Source organism: Phascolarctos cinereus, unplaced genomic scaffold (assembly GCF_003287225.1).
Source record: "Phascolarctos cinereus isolate Bilbo 61053 unplaced genomic scaffold, phaCin_HiC Scaffold_726;HRSCAF=1367, whole genome shotgun sequence".
NCBI classification, from domain to species: domain Eukaryota; kingdom Metazoa; phylum Chordata; class Mammalia; order Diprotodontia; family Phascolarctidae; genus Phascolarctos; species Phascolarctos cinereus.
This window is the reverse complement of record NW_027556098.1, coordinates 106,208,735-106,230,777: the sequence shown is the minus strand read 5'-3', so window position 1 is coordinate 106,230,777 and position 22,043 is coordinate 106,208,735. Positions and strand designations below refer to the sequence as shown.

Sequence of the window (22,043 nt, the reverse complement as noted above, 5' to 3'; positions counted from 1 at the left end):
CAGAGATAGGCAGAGAGATGGAGAGCAAAAGAGGGGAAAAAAGAGATTATAATAATAATTGATATCTTCTATTTCCTTCCTTTCCACAAGTTTCAGTGTTTTGCAATCTTCCCACTGGTGTAAGTTGAGAACATCATTTACACTAAAAAAGTCTAATGAGAAAAGAGGGAATAGCAGCTCTTCACTGGCTATTACAGGTTATAAAAATCTTCAATGGTTCCAATGCTATCTGAACCCTGAACTCATTTCTGAGAAGATAAAAAGCCTTTCAATTCATTAAAAAGATGCAACTCAGATCACAGTAAAGAGGACAATATGGTCAGCCCTTCAGTAGCAATTATTATTTTCAACTGAATTGCAGCTTGGAGTACTAAACTTTGGCCTTTCTCTTAACCTTTAATAAGTCAACAATACACAAGAGAAATGATTGCAAATTTGAAAATCAGCTCTCAGGGCATCACACATGTATTATATTGGAAACCATTATTGTCCTATGAAGTTTTTTAAGGGCTCTTAAAATAAAAGCTGATAAATTTAAGTTTAATTATTTAAAAGGGTTGGCATCCCATAAAAATAACAAGAATACTACCCTTCTGCTTTGTATTACAGCATATATTAATCTATGGTAGTGGTGAACTGGAATGAAAATGACTCAAAAATTAATATAAGGAGAGGCTAAAGGCAAGAAGGCTATGAAGCAGTTCTATAATGACATCTAAATAGCTTTTTTCCTGATATTTGTATATTCAACAAGTATAACAAATAAAAGAGCTTTTCTTTTCTAATTGATCTGGATTAGAATAATAAATAACATGTAAAATGTGTATATAGCTCCTAATAAAGCAAAGTCTTGTCAGAGGACCATGGGGCATTTTTCTAGCTTTATGTTCATCATTGACCAATTCTAGCCCTCTGGGAGAGTAACTTGATTATACAGAATCATAAAATCTTTTAGTTCAATACCAACCTAGTTCATGAATTTTCTCTACAGCATCCTTTCCAGGCTCCATTTTGTCTTCTCTTGTCTTCAGGATACCCTGTCCTTCCTCCAAGAGTTAACTTAATAGAAAATAATAAATGAGGGGGCAGGGAGAGAAGGAAATCCTGATTCATCTCCAAACTCTATCCCTTTAGCTAATGAATTTCCACACAGCAGGAAAATGACATGATTAGTTAGGAAGCCCTGGTCATAGTTCAATATTTTTCTTTTGTATACTGGACACACTTTTGAAACATAAGGTTTGTGTTTGGAGAGAACTGGGGAGTTACTTGGAATAATAAGAAGTTACCACCATGTGGAGTTTTTAGGGGGGAAATGGTTTTTAATAGAATTTGCTCATTCCTGTAAGAGGATGGAACTGAGACATTCATTCTCTTATTAAACAATTCCCATAGTGACCACAGTCACATTTTCAAAATGATCATTCAGGGTCCAAAGATCGTGTAAGAGAATGGTAGAACCTAGCCTTGACCACACTTAAAATAGTTAAGTAAAAGCCTACATAGAGCCCTGGGTACTATGGACCATGAGGTGGGGACTAGATTAGGAGATATCTCTCAGCATTCCATCAGCCAGCTGATTGGAAGAAAGTCTGGCAAAGGAATAAATTCATTTCATTTCATTTCAATTCAATTCAATATTCATTCATTCATTTATTTGTTTGTTATTAACATGTGAGAGACAGAGTAGCATAGTAGAAAAACTGCTAGATTGGGAATGAGGAAGAATTGACTAAAATCCTAACTCCCACACTTATTAGCTATGTGACAATGGGCAAGTCACCTATCCTCTTCAAGCCTCAGTTTCCATATATCTGGAGTGGAAAGAAAAATAGCACCTGCCTCACAGGGGTTGCTTTAAGGATCAAATAAATTAATGTCCATAAAGTGCTTTTCAGACTTTAAAATGATCTGTAAATGTGAAGTATTATTATATGAAGACACAGCAGAGCTTGACAGATCAGGGGGCCAAATGTTAAGCACATTAAATGTTATGTTAAATGTTATGCTTGCCGCAACCTCATTTTTCAGACTTCCCAGAAGATCAACAAAGTTAAGGTCAGTTAAATAAAAGGATGAGAGACCTTATGTGAATTTACTGTTGAATACCCAGTTATTGTACAGTCAATAAACACATTAAGTGCCTACTATATGCTTGACACAGTGCTAAACATTGAGAATACAAAGAAAGGCAAAAGAAAGTCCCCACCTTCAAGGAGCTTCCAATCTAACCGGGGAGACAACATGCAAAAAACTATGGATGAAAAAGTTATATACAGGAGAAACAGGATACACACACTCAACAGTATGTATAGATCACTGCTAATTAACCAGAAATATTCTGGAATTTCTTAAATTTTTCTTTCACTTTGGATCAGAATCCTTCTGATGGCTCCAATGAAGACTATGTGATGAAGTGAAACAGAAAAACTTTTATTTAATTTTCTCTTTCTTTTTTTCCCATGAGAAGAAAGAAGATGATTTTCCAATAGTGCCCAAGCCAACCATTCACCTATAGCAAGGAGATGAGAATTTAACAGCAGGGAGAGGGAGAACACTCTGGTACTGGGTTCTTTCTAAGAGCATCTGATTTATATCACTAGGGAAGAAGTAGTGACTGCATTGCCTGATCCTTGGCTGTTCTTAACCCTTAAAATTGTACTAGAAGGAATATCATAATGCGACTGTGCCTGACTTTTTACAAGCTACTACTCTACACTGCATCTGTTATAGCTCAGATATTTGGAAAAATCTGCTCTACTTCCGACCACAGCCCAGTGGTCTGAACAGTTCGCCAGCTGTTCACCAGTTACAAATTTACTATTGGGAAAGGTACTATGGCAAAAGAGAATAGGCAGTACAGGTATCTGAGCCTGCTTTCTTTTTCCTTTTCAACAGAGATGGTAAGAGAGTGTTAAACTGTCTCATTTGTCAACGGAACAACAGCATTTTTTTTTAACAATGGCAAACAAAGACTATCTAAAAGCATGGAGCCAGGACAAGCAGCCCAAGCACCTGGCAGCTCTTTCCTTCTCTACACATATTTGTCACCCTCACTGGCAAGCTCTCACATAAGAATGTCTACAGGTCACTTGTGAGGCTATAAAGAAATAAATCACATTCTCTTTGGGAAGGGAAAATGCTTGTTTTTCTCTGGTTCCCAATATGCTTCTTAGATCATTGCAATTTTCACATTAGCCTTGCTGGTGGCAGAGTTTTCTATTTGCACATTGATGTCCCTAGATATGCTTGCCTCCCCTTGCCTGCCATAATACTGATATCTTCCAGACAAAATGCAATATCTATCATTTTATGTTGAGAGCAAACATTTCAGCATCTGTTGAACTAGTCTTAAAACTAATGATTTTGCTTGATTTTAATGTTTGCTTACAAAAATAGTTTTTTGAAGGTTGAAATTTTTAAAATGTTTGTTAAGCAGCTACCTGTGAAATATTAGTCCTGCAATATCATTGAAATAAGCAACTCATCTATGAAGAAACTTCTTCTACCAAAATGGGATGGCACCTTCTTTGCAATTTAAGAGTTTTAAAAGATATATCTAAAGCACAGAAGGGTGCTTAACTTTTTAGAACCTATAACCAACTCTTAATCTCTGAGTCTATGAGGCTTCCTACTCCAAGTGCAGATCCCATTTCACTATTCTGCACAGCCTTTACACAGTAACTCTGAGTAATAACAAAAGAGGAAAAGCTATTTTGCTTCTTCTCCAGTTTCCTTCTAGTGGTGAATCTATAGGGGGCCTTAGAAGTCAAACTCGTGTATAAGTTTGAGAATAAAGTAGCTTCTGACAGATCATCAATGACATCTCCCTACCAACCTTTTCTTGATCTTCTATGGAAGGATTCCTGGATTCCTTTTTCCCCACACAGAGAAATATAAACAAACAGACCCCTGAAAGGGAAATCTATTCTCCCAAGGACACAGAAGTCATATGGATTCCTTGAAGAGGAGCACAGCAGTCTTAAAACACTCACAACATGAAGAAGAATGGGCCCAATTACCAGACAGAGAAAGACTAGAACTCTCCAAAAGCATAATTTTCTTGAGAGGTAGTTCATAGCTTTAACACCAACAGTCTCTGAGCCGTTGAGTCACTTCAGTCACTGGAGGAAAAAAAAAACTCTCAAAAGTGTTGATAAGGTTAGTCACCACCAAAATAACCAGCTATTTGTTGGGGATTTTGTAGGTATGAATGTATTAGGTTTCTACCAAATGTACTCAAGTGGAGAATCCATGCAGTTGTCTTCACTTGTCAAAGTCAATATTTGTTTACTCATTAGCACACATGGAACTTTTAGATCGAAGACAGATTATTTTGCCTGACTGGTTCAGTACCACAGCCAGCACCTTGATATTATTAGTCATTCTCCTAGTGCTTAAGCTAAATCCCAGTCTCTTGAATTTCAATTTAGTTCTCTTTGCAATATGCCAAACAGCTGGAATTACATTATGAAGCTAGACTGTTACATACCCTTGGTGTAGAAGAGTATCTATTAGGAATGCATGTGATACATGCACATACATACATGTTGGCATATTTATATTACATCCACTTTATGTCAAAGTTATTCAACAGACGCAGAATACAGATTAATCAAACCAACAAACATTTATTAAGCACCTATTATATAATAGGCACTTTGCTAGGGAATGAGGATAGAAAGACATAAATAAGATAGTATCTGACTTCAAGGAGTTTGTACTGTGCAGAGGGAGAAAATATGCATGCACAAAATAGTGTAGGCGTGTGTGTGTGTGTGTGTGTGTGTGTGTGTGTGTGTAACTTGTATAAGTATCAGCAGCTGGAGGCATTTAGAAATATCTCATATAGGAGGTGAAATTTGAACTGAACTTTAAAGGAATCTATGAATTCTAATATGTGGACAGAGGATGGAACAGATTTCAGAAGTAAGTAATAAATTGTTGGAACTAAAAAGAACCTTAAAAGTCAATGACTTATATTCTTTTATTTTTTAAATGAGAGAATTGAGGACCAGAGAGATGCAATAATCTACTTAACATCAAAATCTTAGGTAGGCCAGATATTGGATATGAACACACCTATCCTGATTTTAGACCAGTGAATCAGATAATAAGTCCCAAAATTTTTTTTACAATTTTCTTATTAAGTCAGAATCCATTACTTTGACCCTAATAAGTGATTAAGCCCTTTATTCATTCATTCAACATGCTATAATTATAAGGAAGAAGATTGGTCCTAGAGAAGAGTCCCAGGGAGTAGGGAACTATGAATGTAAAACGCTGCATATATTCTTTGATGCTTTGATTGGTGTTGTGGAACTACATTTTTGTCTGTCATTATCTTTACTATAAAGAAAGCTCACTGGGAAAGAGAGAAGAGATATATTCTGAAATGAGGGTTAGAGTAAAAACAAACTATATCAATAAGAATCAGACTAAAATAATTTCATTTGTATTTATTAAATATTTGCTCTGTCAGTTCAGAGCATTATTTTGAGCATGAAAAGGTAGAGAGATTAGAAAATTTAGTAAGACTCACTTTATAAAGAAGTAAATATCAGTTGTCTAGATTAAGCAAATAGGTTCAGCATCACATGTAATTATTTTTCTTACAAAAAACCCCTCAAACATGACTAAAAGTAAGAGAAGGCATCATACCTTCACTAAAACCTTTTTTTAAAATTAGTTTTAATATACCTTGTTTAGAAGGTCTTGGTCCTTTTTCTGAGATCTTGTGAAGATCCTGACCAATTTAAGGATAAGGATCTTTAACAACAACCTACCCCTAAACTAGATTGAAACCTAATATTCATATATCCTTGGCTTAGAGATAACATCTCAACAAGGGTTTTTAGCCTTTGCTGTGTTGTGGTATATACTGGCAGACTTGTGAAGCCTATAGAATCCCTTTGCAGGAAATTTTTAAATGCATAAAATAAAATACAAAGGATGAGAAAAGAAACCAGTCATAGTGAAACAATATAAAATATTTCTTTAAAAAAAACCCACTGGAAGTGTATGGACTTCAAGTTAAGAACTGTTCTAAACTAAACCATCTTTGGAGCTAACCAGTATTATGGACCTTTTAGCCCCAAGAGCTGGGAAAGTATTTTCCTCCCACTCAATTATGGTCTAGTTACAAGAAGTTTTAAATTCTTTGTTTCAAGGAACCTTGGTTGTACAAATAGAATTATGATGGAATCTGTTTAATACTTATTACCCCATTAGACCAAGCTGCCTGACCCATGCTGAAGCAGCTTAGCAAAATGACTGTGCAACACTACCTACTCTCATGTCTCACCTTTTTCCTTCTACCTTTCCCTAAGGAAATCTTGTGGTGGCAATGGGGAAGGGAGAGCGAAAAATGCAATAGACATAAACATGTACTCTATGTTTGTGCATATGCGTTTCTTATCTTTTAATAAAACAGTGCCTTTGACAGTGGGAGATATCATAAATCAAGCAAGCAAAAAGGTGTCACAACTCAAAAGAAGTTGTCTAACATTTTCCTAGACACACAGATGGAGGAATCAAGATGTCAATTTTGTGTCTTTTTTTCCCATACAAATCAGACACGCTTGTTAACAAATTAAATTAAAATTAATTCGACCAACATTTGTTGAGTATATAGTCTATTTAGAGCACTAGGTTAGGATCCTGGATGTGTCATGCTTTATTCATTCATTCAAATAGTAATTAAGCATCTATTATGTTCAGAGTATTGTAAATGAATGAATGAACAAATGAAAACAGTGTTAAGTACTTACTACTTTAGAGTACTGTGCTAGGCAGTAGATGAGATACAAAGTTTAGACAATTCTTCTACCTTACATTCTATTAGGGAAATGTGACACATATATAAATAATTGTCTTACAAAGTTATACATGGTAATTGGGAAAGCATAGTGCTTTGTGAGGTCGCAAAAGAAATCAGGGAAAAGTTTAATGAAAGAGGTTGTATTTGAATTGGGATTTAAAGTATGGGCAAGAAATCAACAGACATAGTAAGAGGGAAAGAGAGTTCCAGGGAAAGAGAATCCAATGAGCAAAGTTACTGAGGCAGGAAAGCACAGGCTGTACATACTTGGGAGAGAATGAGTAGTCCAAGTTAGCTGGAGCATAGAGAATGTGGAAGAATATCATATGGGAAAAGGCTTAAAAGATAGGGTAACATAGATGGTGGAAAGCCAATAATGCCCAACCAATGAGACTGTTCCTCACTCGTTAGGTTCAGGGGGCCACTGAAGACATTTGAGCAAAGGAGTGAGGTTAATTTGAAAATTTTATAGGATGGGGATAGGGACTGGGCTTGTGATTTCATAAATTCAAGAAACAGGGATGAAGAAGCTTCCTCTATTGACTTAGGTTATCACCTCTTTGAGATTTGTAGTCTTAGAAAGTTGCCCAAGGCATTGAGAGGTTAAATTATTTGCCCAAGGTTAGATAAACAGTATGCATCAGAGGCAAGACTTGAACCTACTTCTTTTTTCTTTTTTTCTTTTTTTTTTAGTTGAACCTATTTCTTTGTGACTTAAGTCCAGCTTTCTCTCCATTTCATCACACTGCTTTGTTGGCTTATAGATTAATACTAATAACAACAATAATATATTTGTGTAGTAATTTAGAGTTTCAAAAGAACTTTACTAAATTATCAGAGTCAAGCCCCACAACAACCCTATAAGGTGGTTGCCACAGATATTAGTCAATCCAGAAGTTAAGTGACTTGCCCATGATCACATAGCTAGTTAAGCAGAAGAGGAAGAAATTAAGCCCAGGTCTTCCTGAGTCCAGACCTAGCATCCTCTCCACTTAGCCTTACTGTTTGTTTTTCTACAATACATGACAATGCATAGAAGGGAAGAACAAGTAAAGGCAGGAAGATCTATTGGGGGAAAGAGGGCAGGGCATAGAGGCAAGAAGTCCTGGGGTTCAAATTCTGTCTTAATCTTCCTAGCTTTTTGACAGAGTCACTTAAGACTAACTTCAGTTTCCTCAAAATGTGGTTAATGATGCCTCACAAGGTCATTATAGTGAAGATCAAATGAGATGATATTTATAAGTGCTTTGCAAACCTTAAAACTCTATATAAACATCAACCAGGGCAGCTACCTGGTACATTAGATTGAGTACTGGGCCAGGAAGACTCATTTTCATGAGTTCAAATCCAGCCACAGACACTTAGTAGCTGTGTGACCCTGGGCAAGTCATTTAACCCTATTTGCCTCAGTTTCCTCATCTGTAAAATGAGCTGGAGAAGGAAATGGCATGCCCAGTATGTCTATTAAGAAAACTGCAGGGGGTGGAGCCAAGATGGCAGAGTGAAAGCAGTGACGTGCTTGAGCTCTCCCCCAAACCCCTCCAAATGCTCATAAAAAATGGCTCTAAACAAATTCTGAAGCAGCAGAACCCACAAAAAGACAGAGTGAAACAAATTTCAGCCCAAGACAACCTGGAAGATTGATCAGAAAGGTGTATCGTGCCGCTCTGGGAGTGCAGCATAGCTCGGCATGGGCGTGCAGGCTGCAGGAAACCTAGAGTAGGCCTCAGAGGCCTGAATCTCCAGCAGCTGTGGAGGTTTCCAGACTCCTCAATCCACCAATGCCAAAGACAACTTAGAAGGTCAGTGGGAAAAGTCTGTTTCTGCGGTGCTGAGAGGAGAAGGCAGGGTTTCAGATCCATTCCCCAAGAGCTTGGGCCTGGGGGGTCGGGGCAGCTGCTTCCCTAGCTTCTGGTCCATAGACTGAGGGGGAATCCAGTGGCTGATCAGAGAGGGACTGCAGGGATCTCTTTGCCAGTGCTGAGGCAGGAATCTCTTGCTTTGCCCATGTTTGGATCTGGGTCACAGTTCTGGGCGGCGGTGCTGGAGTGAGGAAGAGCACTGGCGTGGTAGAGCTTATAGTGGCCATGAAGGGGAGCCCCTCCTCACAGTTACAGGACGGAAAGGAGTACTTGTGGTCACAGGCCAGGAAAGGAGTAAACACCTCACCCCTTATCATACCACCTTGGAAGAACTGAAAATTTACAGGTCCCTACAAGTATGTCTGAAAACAGCTACACAAACCCCTGAAGCTTGGGACAGTACACTCTCCACATTGGAAGCACACTCTTACCTTAACAAAGAGTTTAAAACTCAAGTAATTGGCTGGGATCATGAGCAAGCAGCACAAAAAGAGTCAGACTATATTATCTTACTTTGGTGAAAAAGAAGATCAAAATATACAACCAGAAGAAGACAACAAAGTCAAAGCTCCTACATCCAAAGCCTCCAAGAAAAATATGAATCAGTCCCAGGCCTTGGAAGAGCTCAAAAGGGATTTTGAGAAGCAAGTAAGGGAAGTAGAGGAAAAACTGGGAAGAGAAATGAGAGTGATGCAAGAAAATCATGAAAAACAAGTCAACAGCTTGCTAAAGGAGACCCAAAAAAATACTGAAGAAAATAACACCTTAAAAATAGCCTAACCCAAATGGCAAAAGAGGTCCAAAAAGCCAATGAGGAGAAAAATGCCCCAAGAAGAAAAATTGGCCAAATGGAAAAGGAAGTCCAAAAGATTACTGAAGAAAATACTTCCTTAAAAATTAATAGAGCAATTGGAAGCTAGTGACTTTATGAGAAATCAAGACACTGTAAAACAAATCCAAAAGAATGAAAAATTAGAAAACAATGTGAAATATCTCATTGGAAAAACAACTGACCTGGAAAATAGATCCAGGAGAGAGAATTTAAAAATTATTGGACTATCTGAAAGCCATGATCAAAAAAAGAGCCTAGACATCATCTTTCAAGAAATTATCAAGGAAAACTGCCCTGATATATTAGAACCAGAGGGCAAAATAGAAATTGAAAGAATCCACAGATCTCCTCCTGAAAGAGATCCCCAAAGGAAAACTCCTAGGAATATTGTAGCCAAATTCCAGAGTTCCCAGGTCAAGGAGAAAATATTACAAGCTGCCAGAAGGAAACAATTCAAGTACTGTGGAAACACAATCAGGATAACACAAGATTTAGCAGCTTCTACATTAAAGGACCGCACGGCATGGAATATAATATTCGGAGGGCAAAGGAGATAGGATTACAACCAAGAATCACCCACCCAGCAAAGCTGAGTATAATCCTTCAGGGGAAAAAATGGTCATTCAGTGAAATAGAGGACTTTCAAGCATTCCTGATGAAAAGACCAGAGCTGAATAGAAAATTTGACTTTCAAATACAGGACTCAAGTGGAACATGAAGAGGTAAACAGGAAAGAGAAATCATAAGAGACTTATTAAGATTGAACTGTTTACATTCCTGCATGGAAAGATGATATTTATAACTCATGAGAACTTTGTCAGTATTAGGGTAGTTGAAGGAAAAAAATTATATGTATGTATATATAGATAAATAAATAGAGGGCACAGTGTGAGTTGAAGATTAAGGGGTCATATCTGGAGAATAAAATTAAGGGATGAGAGAGGATGATATTTGGAGAAGAAGAAAGGGAGAGGTAGAATGGGGTAAATTATCTCACAAAGAAAACAGAAAAGAAAAGTCTCCTACAGTGGAGGGGAAGCAGGGGAAGGTGAGAGGGAACGAATGAATCTTATTCTCATAGGATTTGGCTTAAGGAGGGAATAACAAACATTCAATTGGGTATGGAAATCTGTCTTACCCTACAGGAAAATAGGGGGAGAAGGGGACAAGAGAGCAGGGGGATGATAGACAGGAGGGCAGATTGGGAACTTCTGAGGAGAACAGGGTCAAAAAGAAAAAACAGAATAAATGGGAGGGCAGGATAGGATTAAGGGAAATAGAGTTAGTTTTTCACAACATGTCTACTATGGAACTGCTTTGCATAACTGCACATGTATAACCTATATTGAGTTGTTTGCCTTTTCAATGAGGGTGGTTGGGGAGGGAGGAAGAGAGAAAATTTGAAACCTAAAGTTTTAAAAACATATGTTTAAAAAAAATGTTTTCACATGCTACTGGGAATTAAGAAATACAGGAGACAGGGTATAGAAGTCTATCCTGCCCTACAGGAAAATAGAAGGGGAAGGGGATAAGAGAAAGGGGGAGGAGATAGAAGAGAGGACAGACTAGGGGTAGGGATATTCAGAATGCATGCCATCTTGGGGTGGGGGGAGGGGTGAGAGGGGGTGAAAATTTGGAACTCAAAAGCTTGTGGAAGTGAATGTTGAAAACTAAAAATAAATAAATTTATATTAAAAAAAGAAGAAGAAGAAAACTCCAAATGATGTCAGGAAGAGTTGGGTGTGACTAACATGGCTGAACAACAACAAACACGAACTGTGATTATTGTTGCAATAGTCCAGGTGGCAAAGGAGAGGGCTTGATTGCTTTTTTCTGTGGATAGCTGCTAGACATAAACATATAAATAAGCATGTGGTCACAGGAGCATAAATTTCAAGGCTGGAAGGAGCCTTAGATGTCCTCTAGACAAATGAGGAATTTGAGGCATAAAGTGATTAAGTTGCTCAATATCACATATGTTCTAATCAGATTCTCTGTCTCCCTTGCTCCTTCAAACGAAGTAGCCCTACTAAGCAGTAATGCAGTAACCATTCCCAGACAACAGCATAGAAGGGACATCCTGAGAAGTCTGGCATTGCTCAGGCCTTGGCCATCATTCCAGAGACCTTGCTACAATTTCTCTGTCATGACTCCACCCTTCACTTGAAAATGAATATAGCAAAATAAATGGTAATACAGATGGAATTTGGGCAGCAACATAGGTGAAAGCAAGGGGCAATTTTGGGTAGAAGGCAGGATAACTTTTCCAGAATTCAAAATTAGCACCAAGATGTAAAAGTAGGTAGGTAATAAATAGACAGTCACCTATGCAATTTAGGCCCAATTACCTTAAAAAAAGAAAAGAAGGTCTATTCCCAAAGAGAAGGTCTATCTAGAACTTTAGATTATTTATTCCTCTGGAAGAAAGGCAATATCACCTCTACTGGGCACAGAGAGGAAAAATGAGGGCTTAACTTTGTCCTGATTGCTAGGTAGACAGTGCTGGTTCAGCTATTGATAAGATGATCAAAGGGAAAATTTAGAATTGGAGAGGGAACAAGAAAAGTTTTCTTAAGGGGTAGGTAGTGTTAAAGTAAAGCCACATGTTTGTATATTTATGAGAAGAATGTTGCTTCACTTTGTCCTAATTTCTTTGACTATAAAATGCAAAGAATAATATTATCAGAAACCACTGGGTTATTGTCGAGAAGAGCCAATAAAAATGATTATTCTAGCAATATAAAAATTACAACATAAAAGTTTAATAATAAATAGTATTTAGAAAGCATTCTGCTGAGAATCTGATAGGGTGCCCATCTTTTATAAACAACATTTATAGGTTTTCATAGACCTCCCAAATTTCCCCTCTTTATGGGTTGTATGTAAATCTGGGAAATAGCTTTAAAAAAAACAAGGTTCAAATCAGAATTGCTTATGAGGCACCCTGCTATACAAATGTAAATATCCTGGGGAAATATCAAATCTTAGACATAAGATTAGACCAGGCTTGCTGGAAACTATTTTATAATGTACATATCACTGGGGAGGCTGAAGAATGGAGTGATGGATTTCATGAGGCATTTAAGATTAAAGAGCAAGCAAATTAGAAAAAAAATGGTCTAGATGAATAAGAATCATAGGATCATAGATGTCGGGTTATAAGGAGGCACAGAGGCCATCTAGCCCTGATCCCCCAATTTGTAGATACGGAAGCTAAGGCTCAGCAGTTAATTGACTTGTGTAAAGTCACATAAGGTCAGATTCAAAAATTGGCCTTACTAATTCTGTATTTGGCATTCTATCTACTATGCAATGCTGCCTCTCCCTAATCTCAGACAGTGTAATGAACACAAGCATAACCCATCTAAAAATGCCCAGATTTAAGACACACAGCTATCAAATACAGATTGTACTAGATGGCTCATTGTGTCCCTTCCAACACTAAACCTATGGTCCTACAATCATTAATACATCATCATTAATCACACCAGAAAAGTCAGAAATCCTTATCCCAATGCTGAATTGCTAAGCAAGCACAAATAATCTTTACAAAAATTATTTCTATAGAATCTGAGAAATGTCCCAGAAACAGTTCACCTAATAGTGTGCTTTTAATTAAATTTTATTCTCAATACTGAAAAGAAAAAGAAGACCCTTGAAATAAATATGATTAGTCAAACAAAAATATTTTTAGCATTGACCATGTCATATATATGTGTGTATATACATATAGATAGATAGATAGATATACACATACATATGTATCTATATATATCTATGTATGTAATTCTGAACCCTGAGTCCATGAACTTTTTTTTTTAAGAGTTGACTAGTGTTTTATCATTGGTCATTACACTCATCAGAGTTCTTAAGGCTTTCAAATTTTACCTAACATTGTGTTTTCATGGAGCCAGTTAATTTCATTTTGTAGTATATGCTTCATTTAATGTTGAATATTTGAAAGCTGATAGGAATTTTATTTATTTTCCCTGAATCACAGGAATCATAACTTTTGTGTCTTTTCTTGAGTATTAAGATATATTCTAATCAAATGAGAGATTGAAAAGGAAAGACTCATCTTCCCAAATTTCCCTTCTGTTGATAATAATTTATCAGAGGGGATAAGGCCATTCAAAAATATAATCCAGAAAAATGCCATAAAAATATCAAGTGACCTACAGTTGTTCTTCTTAGTAGTAGCCACCAAGCAAAACATGGCAAACATCCAGTCAATGACAATGGCTAGTAGCCAGTTGGAAGGGTTACCCTTAGCAATACAGCATCCTCACATAGTATTGCTAGCCTGGATTCTAGAAAAAGAAAGAGATGAGCTCTAAAAAGGCAATAGTTGTATGGTCATGAGGGTGGGGCCTGAAGAAGTCACAGGGACTACTTAGGTAAAAGGAAATTGGAAGAAAACTCTGCTTTTGGCTTTCTAGCAAAGAAACTAGCAGCATAACATTGATATATAGCAGTTTTCCAGATTAAAAGAATAAAATCGTGGTAACTCTTTCTCCATAGCTAAAAGGTTAAAAATATTTTTCAAGGAGACAGATTGTTTTGAGATCCAGAAGGGGCATAGATAAAAATGCACTGGAATCCTTACTCATGAGGCAGAGGAGAGAGAAAAAGATAAGGGAGGGCCAGAAAGGGATGAGAAAGTGAAAGCACATAGATTTTTAAATGGTGAGAAACTTCTAAGAACCTTATTGTCAACCCATAAGAATCAATGAAGGTAAAGTTAAAATATTGACTTACTTATAAAGGATCTTCTAATTTTTCCCCTGCCTTCTTCTTTCCCCAGCTCTCCATTTTCCCTATGTCCCACTCTTTCTTCCCTCTCCACGTTTTTCCCGTTGTTGTCCTATTTGAACATCCATACAATCTTAGGTGTTAATACAGGTAGCACGCTTTGAACACCCTTTGCCAAAGAGGTCATTCAAATTTGAGAAAGTGGAGTGATAACATTGTGGGTTGGAACCTCATGCTCAGAGGAATCTTGGTGATATTACCTGTCTCTTTTCCTTAGGTTGTATGTGGTGACAGGGAGGAGGGAACATTCTGCATTGTATTACCAGTAATCAGAAATTCAGACTCAGTTTCTGCTAAAACATACTAAATATTACATGTACATCCAGAGGGAAGGGGAAAATTTCTCCAGAGAAGTAGGGAAGACTCCTTACTGGGACATTTATACCTGGATTAAAATAAAATTCAATAGAAAGCAGTGAAAAAATATTTTACAAAACCCCTGGAGATTTGGGTTCAACATACTCTCATAGATCTCCTTGTCACCTCTAATTTCTGTGATCCCATGAAACTTGCCAACTTAGAGGAATTTGTGCTTGTCAAATAGAGAGAACAAGGCAAATATGTCTTCTGCAAAGAAACCTGAGGGCCAATGCTACAGGAAAATAGCAGCTGTCCAAAGCTGAGGAATGGTTAACAGTAAAATAGTTCTTCATGACTAATGGACCACTCTCCTTTTGAATTTCATTCTTATATCCATAGAACCAGAGAATGTTAGGCTTGAAAGGTCCTTAGAGGTCACGTAGTTCATCCTCCTCATTTTTCAGCCAAGAAAGCTGAAATTCATCTCCAACATCACCAGTGCATTTTATCTATTTTTTAATCTAAGTCTTATTCTTATAGGTTATAGACATTTTTATAATAATTTGATGAATCTTACCCTTGTTTTGTAGAATGTGCTTGTTCTATGTTATGACATGGTGGAAAGTAAACTTGTCAAAGACTATCTTTCATACCTATATCCCCAGTACCTATCACAATGCCTGGGATATGATCAGCATCTAATAAATGTTTGTTGATTGACTTCTTAGTTCCAACTTCTTAAGGTCATTGGTATTTTCTCATACCAAATAACCAAAAGAGCCCACATAGCTGAAAGGAAGGGTGGGACTACAGAAGAAGAAGACCTGGCCCAGGATACAGGTTCCCCCTTATGTTACTGTGTGTTGCAGAAACAGATTGCAGGAGACTGAGCAACTAAAAGCTTTGCCAGCTAAAAGTACAGTAGGAGAGTTAGCATTGAGTTAGTATCAAGGATAAGACCTAGCTGAAGGACGGACACTAATCAGGAAGGAAGAAGAATGTGCTATGGCTAGCTCCCCATAGTTGGTACATGGTTCTAGGGTAAGCCCTTCTTTTTTTTTTTTAACCTTTACCTCTTCTACCTGTTTATATTATCCCTTCTCACTTATATATATATATATATATATATATATATATGTAAATATATATATATATATATATATATATGTATATTTCTCTTAAAATCTATTGAAGGAAATGCTGTTTTCATGGAACAGGAGCAAAGGAGGAGAAATCTTCACCCACCAATGGGGATATGGCCATGAAAGAAACCAGGAAAAATCAGGGAAGTGAGGCATTGAGAGAATAACAGAAAAAAAAAAAGCCTAAATATAACCTAATATTCTAGAGTTATTCTTCCAGACAAGACCAGACCACACTTATGTGGGCCACTCTGGAATAGAGTAGGCATTTTGACCCAGTAGCCTAGACCTATATTCTAGAGAATAGATCAAAATCACAGTGGTCCCTACTGGCCAAAAGTGAGCTCATTCAGCTTTGATCTGTTGAAAATTTCAAAGGATCAAGGGACAATTTCAGCTTTTCAGGGAGTAGGCCCCAAAGTACCTTTTTACCTTCATATGTCAAGTCTTATGAGTTGACAATTATATCTTCATAGTCAATTCCCAATTACCCATGTTGATGGGGAGGAGCCTTCGTACAGATCATTCAAATCTCATCCATGTTTGGGCTTCAGGATGCACTGTATAAGTCTTTGCTGCTCTGGCAGCAGCTGCATTTACCTATTTATGTTTTATTTAAACAAACACTAAAATTAACACTACCTAAGCATGCAATAATGGCTGGCAGGGGTGAGACAGCCCAGAAACACTCTGAGTTGTGGGAGGGAGCCAATCTGGGATTATGTTTTTTTTTTCTGGAGACAATTCATAAAGTGGATAATCTGCCTATGGCCAATATGTAGTTGAAGGTATTTGTGATAGGTACTTCTTGGAGCCAAATGAACATACTAGCTGATTGTCATGCAGAGAAATAGTCCAGTCTGTGTAATTACATATTAGGCTCTGTCTACCTAGAACAAAGTGGACTTTTGACCTGAATTATTTAGTTTAGCTCTTTACATTAATCAAATTAAAAAGATAATTGCCAGAATTCCTCTTCACTTTGTGCTGTACAGACTCAGCCTGAGTGTCCACAGGGCCTTTGAGGATTGTATGAGCTTAATTGAATCCTGACAACTTGGAGTGATGTGAATCATGCCCTTTGCTTCCTAATCTACAGATCTCCTTTCTCCTGCCCACCATTCAGTCCTCCCCCTTTGCTGCCCCTTCTCTCGGAGTAGGAAAGCTTGGACACTCCTCCTCCAGGACTGGTCTTTAGCCCCTACTCACCTGTCTTCTCTTCAGGTTTGCTGCTTTCTGCTGCCTCGGTTTGAGGCTGGGCTGTTGCCTTGGCAGCAGCATCCTCTGCAGCAGGAGTGGTGGCAGCAGCAGTGGGGACAGCAGCAGGCACGTCGGCTTGTTTAGGCTCCTCCTTGGCAGGGGCATCGTCGGCCTTGGAGGACGGCGAGTTGTCAGTGGAAGCTTTAGTGGCACTTTCTGTTTCAGCCGAGGCCGGCTTCTCCTCTGACGGGGCAGTGGCCTTGGGGGCTGGCTGCTCAGAAGCAGCAGCCTGGGCGCTGGCCTCCTTCTCCTCTGAAGGAGTCTCCCCAGCTTTGCTGGCCTCTTCTGGCTTAGCACCAGCAGCTGGGGCAGCTTCCGTAGCTGCAGGGCCGTCACCTTCTTTTTTCTCCACTGCATCGGCAGCGGCAGCAGCTTCTTCCTTCTTGTCATTCGCATCGGCCTCAGCAGCTCGGGCATCTCCCTTCTTTTCCCCCTTGAGCTTTTTCCTTGTTATGTGTCCACGGAAGCTGGCCTGAATTTTGGTGGCTGCCTTATGAGCTTTATCTTCGGGTTTGATGCCATCTTGTTCAATCTTTTGGTCAGCATCATCATTTTTTTCAACCTTGAGAAAGAAAAGGAAAAAAAGGGGGAAAAGACCATGAGCATGCATAGGATGTCAGGATCACATATTTAGAATAGGGAAGGACATTAGAAGCCATCTGGTCCTAACCCCTCATTTTACAGATTAAAACCAAAGATGTTAAATGATTTGCCAAGGGTCACATTGCTTATAAGTGACTGAGGTGGGATTTGAACCCAGATCCTCTTATTCCAAAGTCAATGCTCTCTCAACTATACCATTTTGCTCAAAATCAAAGCAGAAAGCAAATCCCACTCTTTTCTATAATGCAGGATTTGGGCCAGACTTGCATCTGGCAGAGAAGAAGGGCAGACTGTTTTACTAGAAAACAGAATACTTGTGGTCTTCAGGGACCAGAGGTATCCTTTCAAAAAAAAAAGAAGTCTATTCGACTGTGACATCTGTGGCTTAGGTTTTAAAATCCCAACATATTGAACCTCTTATGATCCCAAAGGGCCACAGAAAAAGAAAAAAAATCCTTTCAGTACTATTCTAAGCATTCTCTCTCGACTGAACTCAAACCAATGCTTTTTGGGTGGGCCACAATGTTTGAATCCATGGGAGTCCCAGTTTGTAACCGAAGTGCTCCCAGTATAGCTGTTTTTCTAGAATTTCTGGCTGGACTCAGAGTGCAGTATGCCAAGAAATCCTACGAAAAAGCCTGTTCTCCCAGAATCTACAGCCTGAGTTTATAACAATGATAGATTCAACGCAAATAGCATGGTAAAACTGGTACTGAGTAAACCAAACCAAAGTTTGGTTTCTAACCCAAGGTGAGTGTGGATTTAGAAGTTTTAAGGAATGGTCCCAATCTAACTGACTCTTTAGCCTAATAATTTCTAAACAACACACACACACACTCTTTTCACATTCATTCATGCCATTCGAAGACCACTCATTCAAACCATAATAGAGAAATCAGGCTTTTTTGAATGTGTTGTCTTGTTAACGAATTTGTTTAAAGTTTTGTGGGAAAAAATACATAGTTTCAATATATAGAAAAAATTAGCACAAATTAACTAAAGCATGAATCTCTATTAGAAAAGCAATGTAAAGCCACTCACTCCCATTAAAAAAAAAAAGAACATTGTATCCTAAGCTATAATTTTGCTACCCTCAATAGAATTCTCTTAATGGGAAAGCCAAACAGTCAGCACACATACTTTTTCATCTTTGGGCACCCACATTGAACATTTTGTGATTCTGAGACTGAAAGGGTTTGCTCAATAGAATAAAAACCCATGGAATGGAACACTTGCCCATGTGTGGAAAACACTCCATGTGTATATCCTATCATTATTGTGCCTACCATTGGTCATTGTTCTTCTCCATATCATCTAGTCATTCATCAATATTCATTCATTCATTCACCCTTATTTATCTTGTACCTATTATGTAAAAGGTATTGTGGGGAACTATGAAAAATCCACTTAGATTGAAGGAGGAGTTTCCATTAGACAAAAAAAGTTCCTGACTTTATGAGTTATGAAATATTGAGATATTATTCCAATTAGTTGGATGGATATTATAGTCCATAGTATACAAGGAAATTTTATTACAAATCAACAACAATGAACAACAAGCATCTATCAAAGATCTACTATCAGCCAGACACTGTGCCAGGTCCTGGGTACAAACGCAATGAATGAAATTATCCCATTTGCAGGGAGCTTATACTCTATTAGGAAGACAAGAAATATACAGATGTTGACACAGCCTTAATAAAAATATGCATGTGTGTGTGTGTGTGTGTGTGTGTGTGTGTGTGTGTGTGTGTGTGTGGAGAGAGACAGAGAGAGAAAGAGAGAGAGAGAGAGAGAAAGAAAAATTTTGTGTTTGCTTTGCTAAAAGAATTCACAAATCACTTTTCTCTATGGTCTCCTCCTTCTCTATGATCTCTCCACAATATTTTACTTCCAAATAATGTGCTCTTTCTTAATCTACAAATTTCTACCATGTCAGCAAAAGGCATTCCCCTTCCTCTCAGTTGTCTTAGGAGGAGTATGTGATGAAGATGTATTTCTAAGGTGATTTAGGGCCCAATCGGGGAGCACAAGGAAAAGTAATGAGAACTGTTCAGACTATAGTGCATTTAAGGATTCCATTAAGGATGTTCTGGAGGTAAGCCATGCTTCACTAAGAGCAGAGAAGTAGGAAGTCAGTCAATGAAGAGCATTTAATTTAGACATACACCATTTTGTCCCAGCCTAGACTAGAATTCAGTCCAAGTGCTTAAATGCTCATATCCCCAGGGACCTTGTAGGAGGAGAGAACATGTCTCAGTTTTCCAGTCTCTGGGGCCGAAGAAGCAAGAGATTTTCTTATTTCCTTTTTCTAAGGATACTTTCTGTACAGCATGTGTGGTTTTTTATGATAGTAACGGTGGTAATAGTAGTGATGGTAAATAGTAGTAGTAGTCACCATCATCATAGGAATAGTAGACTTTTCAAGTACAGGTTGCTATTTCCTAAAGATATATGTTTTTCTTTACCAAGAATACTTTGGGAAAAAGACCTAAGCAAGCATGGGGAAGAGGATTGATTGTCTACTACTCAGTAAACTCACTAGATCCACCAGAGAATGTGGACCCTCTGAATCATATGATAACATTCTGTCTTACAACAGCTAAGAAAAAAAAAGAGGATACAGAAGACAGTTGCATATGTTTCAGGCATGGAAAATACAAATAGAAGGAATGAAATGATCTCTATTCTCAAAGATCTTATATTTTATTAGGGTAGACAACAAATACAGATACAGCGTCCCAAAGCTCTAAGTGCAGTTCAAAATTATTAAAGCTTAAAACTGCACTTTTAGCACATCCTATATAATGATGAGGTTTTGTAAGCTCAAAAGCAATTCTGCTTTTCTGTCCATGTTCCAAGTAGAAGTTAAAGTAATCTTTTTAAAGAACAAGGAACAATGAACTATTTCAGACTAGCAGAGTTTCCTGACTTGGGATTAATATTTATATCTTTCTGAAAATTGTCTACATGCCTCAGCATAACCAAGTTTTCAAATCTACAAATGCAGAAAAAGGCCTTTTACCATTAACAGAAAAAAATGAGAGAGAGAAGAGAGAGACAGAGAGAGAGAGAGAGAGAGAGAGAGAGAGAGAGAGAGAGAGAGAGAGAGAGAGAGGTTTCCTAGTGAACAGAGAGCTATACTGAAAACCAGGAAGACCTGAGTCTAATAAGTCCTGAGTCCTGACTCAGATTTCCCAGATAACTGTGGGCAGGGTACTCAATTTTCAGTGCTCTAGGCAACTCTGTATGATTATAACTTCCAGAAAAGGTAATGTTCTTGGTAGATGGAAGGATGGAGGGCCCTTACCTGGAAATTTCCTAGGCCAATGAAATTATAGATCCAGTCTCTCTGTGTGTCTCTTTCTCTCTCTCTCTTACTCTCTTTCTGTCTCTCAGCAATCGCATATATATCTCTCTTTCTCTCTGTCTCTCAGCAATTGCATATGTATATATATATAAGTACATATATATATATATATATACATATATGTGTGTGTATATATATACAGAGAGAGAGAGAGAAAGAAAGAAATCAATATAGGTATAGATATATAAATATATACACATGTGGGGAATAAGTACATATAGTGTATATAGGTATATGTGTGTATATGTACACACACATGCGCACACATGTGCACACACACATACATATAAACACACAAACACATATAACTTCAAAAAGGCATAGGGCAATAAAATGAAAAAAGGATGACTTAAGTTTTTATGTTCCCTAAACAAATATCAAGGCAAATTAGATCTATTTCCTGAAAACCTTTTCAAGCATCTTTATTGAATTTCACAGAAAATTCACAAATGCTGACATGTTTGACCCAAATATGAGGGATCCTTTTGTTAAAAGGTGGATAATCAAGTCTAAAAGGTGAAACAGCCTCAGCCCTTCCTTTTTCTCACTTCTGAATGATACAATAGAGAATAAAGTTTTCCCTATTTTGTTTTCTTTTTATAATTTTTAAGTTCTTGTTACACAGGATGGCTCTCTGGACAAGAGAATAGGGAGGGATATATTTAGAAATTAATATAAGGTAAAATAAAGGAAACAAGAAAATAATATAAACATTTAGAAGAAAATACAATTTTCCATCTCTTATCTTCCCTTTTGAGAAAATGATGAATGCATTACAAGGGCTGTGACTGCTGTCCAACATAAAATCTGCTGTTTTGATCCCTCATTGTAGATGGGAATAAGAGGGTCATCTTAGGTCACCTTGTTTCAAATGTCTGCACCAAACAAAAATCAATACATTCAAATATCAAAGATCAATCCCAAAGCTGTTCATCTCTAAGAATCTGTTCAAATCCTGTTTGAGTCTCAAAAGACTCTTGTTAATCTTACTTTTCTCCCCAGTGACCTCTACTATTACTCTTGTGAATTAATTGGAAAGCTA

At 37.7% G+C, this 22,043-nt stretch overlaps 1 protein-coding gene across 1 annotated transcript in view; it reads right to left on the bottom strand.

Moving 5' to 3' along the window:
* Positions 1–22,043, bottom strand: part of GAP43 (growth associated protein 43) — a 130,574-nt gene that overhangs the window by 44,760 nt on the left and 63,771 nt on the right. Inside the window, exon 2 of the mRNA XM_021007194.2 lies at positions 16,978–17,590. Within this exon, the coding sequence (XP_020862853.1) occupies positions 16,978–17,590 (613 nt within the window). The remainder of the gene's footprint in view (positions 1–16,977; positions 17,591–22,043) is intronic.